At 41.6% G+C, this 4,290-nt stretch overlaps 1 protein-coding gene across 3 annotated transcripts in view; it reads right to left on the bottom strand.

The window, feature by feature from the left end:
- The window catches only part of LOC122558878 (SRSF protein kinase 3-like), a 54,207-nt gene extending 51,530 nt beyond the window's left edge, over positions 1–2,677 (bottom strand). The window contains exons 1-2 of one of the 3 annotated variants that reach the window (XM_043707781.1): positions 1,949–2,677; positions 1,670–1,729 (exon numbers count right to left, since the gene is read on the bottom strand). In XM_043707781.1, the coding sequence (XP_043563716.1) occupies positions 1,670–1,729; positions 1,949–2,169 (281 nt within the window). In that variant the 5' untranslated portion in view covers positions 2,170–2,677. The remainder of the gene's footprint in view (positions 1–1,669; positions 1,730–1,948) is intronic. The other 2 variants (XM_043707779.1, XM_043707780.1) reach the window with 2 other exon arrangements.
- Between the last annotated feature and the right edge of the window lie 1,613 nt (positions 2,678–4,290).

Consider the following 4,290-nt stretch of genomic DNA (forward strand, 5'->3'; position numbering starts at 1 on the left):
ATAGGATAAATAGACAAAGTCTTTTCCCTGGGATCGGGGAGTCCAGAACTAGAGGGCATAGGTTTAGGGTGAGAGGGGAAAGATATAAAAGAGACCTAAGGGGCGACATTTTCACACAGAGGGTGGTACATGTATGGAATGATCTGCCAGATGATGTGGTGGAGGCTGGTACAATTGCAACACTTAAGGGGCATTTGGATGGGTATATGAATAGGAAGGGTTTGGAGGGATATGGGCCGGGTGCTGGTAGGTGGGACTAGATTGGGTTGGGATATCTGGTCCGCATGAACAGGTTGGACCGAAGGGTCTGTTTCCAAGCTGTACATCTCTATGACTGTTAATGTTCCTTTGTTAAAACAAAGGAGGAAGAGATAGACCAGGAAATTATCAGCCAGTCAGTCTAACTTCAGTGGTGTGAACGTAATAGAAATAAATCTGAGGGATAGAATATATTTAGACTTGAAGAAACACGGATTATTTGTTAGGAATAATTAGCAGAAATTTGCCACAAGGAGGAAGTGCTTGAATTCAACCTGCGAAAGTGTGAGGTAATAGGGAGTGCTCACAAGGCAAGGGATTACACTGAAGATCAGACTGACCCTGATGTGCATATCCACAGATCCCTCAAGGTAGCAGGGCAGGTAGATAATTTGGTTGAGAAGGAAGATGGGATCCTTGCTTTTATTAGCTAAGGCATAGAATAATGTTAAGCTGGAACTGTTTAAAATGCTGGTTAGGCCACAACTGCTTGCAGATCTTGTCACCACATTACAGGAAGGATGTGAGCACTAGAGAGGATGAAGAGGTGATACCTGGGCTGGAGGGTCTGAGCTTAGAGAGAAGCTTGAATAGGCTGGGTCGTTTTCCTTGAAGCATCAAAGGGGACCCGATAGAGGTGTGGGCCATCGGTATGGTGGACAGGAAGGCACTTTTTCAAATAGTTGTGTGATCAGAGATAGAAGGTTAAGAGGAAAGTTGAGGAGAATTTTATTTCACCCAGAGGATGGTCGGAGTCAGGAACTCACTGCCTGAAAGGGTGATTGGGTCAGAAACGTGTTCAACATTGAAGCAGCATTTAGATATTCCCTTGTATTGCCATGGTCTCCAAGGCTATGGATCAAGAGCTAAAAAATGTGATTAGTATTGTCAAATTTTGATTGATCAGTGCGAACACAGTGGAATGAATGGCCTCCTTCTTGCCAATTTTCTATGAGAAGCTTGGGTATAAACAGCACACACTTGTTCATAGAGAAGAATTTTGGCAAAAAAATGCCCCAAATCAACTTGCCCATTCTCAGTAGGCAGTAATGGGGTGACCTAGGTTTAGGAGAAAGTGAGGACTGCAGATGCTGGAGATCAGAGCTTAAAAATGTGTTGCTGGAAAAGCACAGCAGGTCAGGCAGCATCAAAGGAACAGGAGAATCGACGTTTCGGGCATAAGCCGTTCTTCAGGAAACTAGGTTTAGGACAAAGTCACCTTCTTGTCATCCCAGCTGCCAAGAGGCACCAGACAAGGGGAAATCAATGACAAAGAGGATGCACAGCAGTGCCTAATAAAAGAAGATGTGCTTTGTCGAGCTTGTCTGCCAAACCAAGCACATAAGATGGCACTGCATCTTATATACAACTTAGTGGAATCAGATTTTCAACATGTTCCCGTTATACTCACAAATTTCCAGGTCCATTTATTTGCTGTTCAGCTCCGGTAGGTAATATCCCATCTGGATAGCTGTTGACAGTGTTGCAATTTAGTCCTGGGATTCAAAGAACTCCACTACCATAACCTCAGAATTCAAACCACAATATGACCAGCTACAGCAATATCCTCAAATAACCCCATACATTAGTTTTACAGATCACACTACAAAGAAAAAACAAACCTCATCAAAGGACCTCATTTTAGAGCAAGTCTATATTTATTGTTTTTTAAATTCCGTAAGTTACTCACTTGTGGAAACAGCTGCAGAGAAAGGAGACCAGCGAGGATAAATAGTTCACAGTGGGGGAGGAGCCTGTCACTAACTCAGGGTGGCAACACTTATAGCACCAAGACCCTTCTATAGATATGGTACATGACAACTGACTGGATTGTGCAAGTGGGAAGAGGGAAGGCAGATTTTCTGATTGGCCATTAGGTTTCAAGGACAAATTCAAAACACAGCACAGCATCAGGATAGCTTTAAGCTGTAGAGGCTTTGTTCAGGAGGTTTGAGGTGAATTGCTGCTTCGAAGGAAGAAAAAGTAATGAACTAAATATCAACAGAGAGTAACTGGCACCTTTAGAAAAACTGGATTTTGCCAGAAATATGAGCTGTACAGCTGGCAAGTCTCATTAATATGGTAGCAGTGCTCACCTCAGATGACTTATTGTAACTCCTCTATCATCACTGCAGTTCATCTTTCTCTCAGACAGCAGCTCTTCTGAGGTCATGGACATACAGCTTACTCGGGGAATTTGAGACACTGTAACATCATAGGTCAAGATACTACTCAGAAAGGGTCTCTAAAGCAATGTAGGAGGGGAAGTTACAGTATCTACACCCTTTGTACGGGTTTGAGATAGTACAAAAGGATAGTCCTGTAAAACACAGAGGGCTGAATCTCACATCAACAACACAATCTTATATTTTGAGCCAATTGCAGATGTGATACTACACAAGAATCAAAATATTTATCTACATAAAATGTCTCAAAATAATACCAGAAAATTATTACAGAATAGCTCAACATGGGTTTAAAATCTCAACTTAAGCCACAGATCAGCAGGTATGTTATAATTACCAGACAAATAAATACTGGTTACCACTATAGAAAATGTTAGTTGCAGTAGAAACATGTCACAGTAACCAGACATAATGTAAAGTAATACACATGGAGAGCAAAGCAGAATGGTAGTGCAATAGTGATCGTCAGGGTCTCCAGTTTTAATTCCCGTTTTGTTACCAAATTCAGATTCTGCGTTGATTAAGTAAATAAAACATCTTGGCAGTTAGTCCAGCAAGGTATATCACAGCAAAATCTGATTCAACAGGAAAAGGGCTTCCTGTGGATTCCTCTTCATATACATCTGTACCAGCTAATTTAAATCACACCAGCACCACACGCACTGAAGATTATACGACCTGTTTGTTGCAATGATATGCATCTTTCTGGTGGGTTTACCACTTAATACAGGAAGCTGGAGTTGTAGAGAATGAGCATAAGGTAAGGTGATAGGACAAAGATTTAAAAAAAGACATGAGAGGCAACTTTGTTTACACAGACGGTGGTTCGTGTGTGGAATGAACTTCCTAAGGAAGTGGTGGATGCAGATACAATTACAATGTTAAAAAGACATTTGGAAAAATACATGAATAGGAAAGGTTTGGAGGGATATAGGCCAGGAACATGCAGGTGGGACTAGTTTAGTTTGGGATGATGTTCGGCATGGACTGGTTGGACTGAAGGGTCTGTTTCTGTGCTGTGTGACTCCATGACTATAATAGACAAGGAGAGAAAAGAAGAGTTGAACTTAATCTGATTTTTAAAGTTAAAATTTCTGTTTACGATCAGACTCAGACTGCCTGACGTTCTAGGTGCTGAAGAAGAGTCATGTGAGACTTGAAAAGGTAATTACATCTTTCTCTCTACAGATGTTTCCAAACCTGGTGAAGATTCTCCAGCACTTTCTATATTTATTTCAGATTTCCAGCATCTGCAGTATTTTATTTTTATCAGGTGTCCCCCTTTAGGTTGCACCCTCTGACTTGTAGGGCTAGCCTTGGCTCAATGGTAAATACCTTTCTCTTCCATCAGAAGGTTATGGGTTTATCGGCACACTCGAGTGAGTTGAGTACCCAACTGAAGGAGAGGAAGAAAGATTGGGGAAAGAGTAGTTCACCTCATCATTGTTTGTGGGAACTTGCTTTGTGCAAATTTGCAATTGCATTTCCCTAATAGTGACTAAAATGAAATGTACTTCATTGGTGCTCTGAAACTAAAAGTCTTGACATTGCGAAATATGCTTTATTAATGCAAATCTTATTTCTTTATCACGTTACTCTTCAAATTAAACAATGAGAGACTGAATTTACAAAATGTTTCAGTGCTTATTGCAGTGAGACAGTGTGCATGCTCCCCTAATCTGGAGGAGAAAGTGAGGACTGCAGATGCTGGAGATCAGAGCTGAAAATGTGTTGCTGGAAAAGCGCAGCAGGTTAGGCAGCATCCAGGGAACAGGAGAATCGACGTTTCGGGCATAAGCCCTTCTTCAGGAAGGGCTTCCTGAAGAAGGGCTTATGCCCGAAACGT

This window comes from Chiloscyllium plagiosum, chromosome 18 (genome assembly GCF_004010195.1).
Source record: "Chiloscyllium plagiosum isolate BGI_BamShark_2017 chromosome 18, ASM401019v2, whole genome shotgun sequence".
NCBI lineage: Eukaryota > Metazoa > Chordata > Chondrichthyes > Orectolobiformes > Hemiscylliidae > Chiloscyllium > Chiloscyllium plagiosum.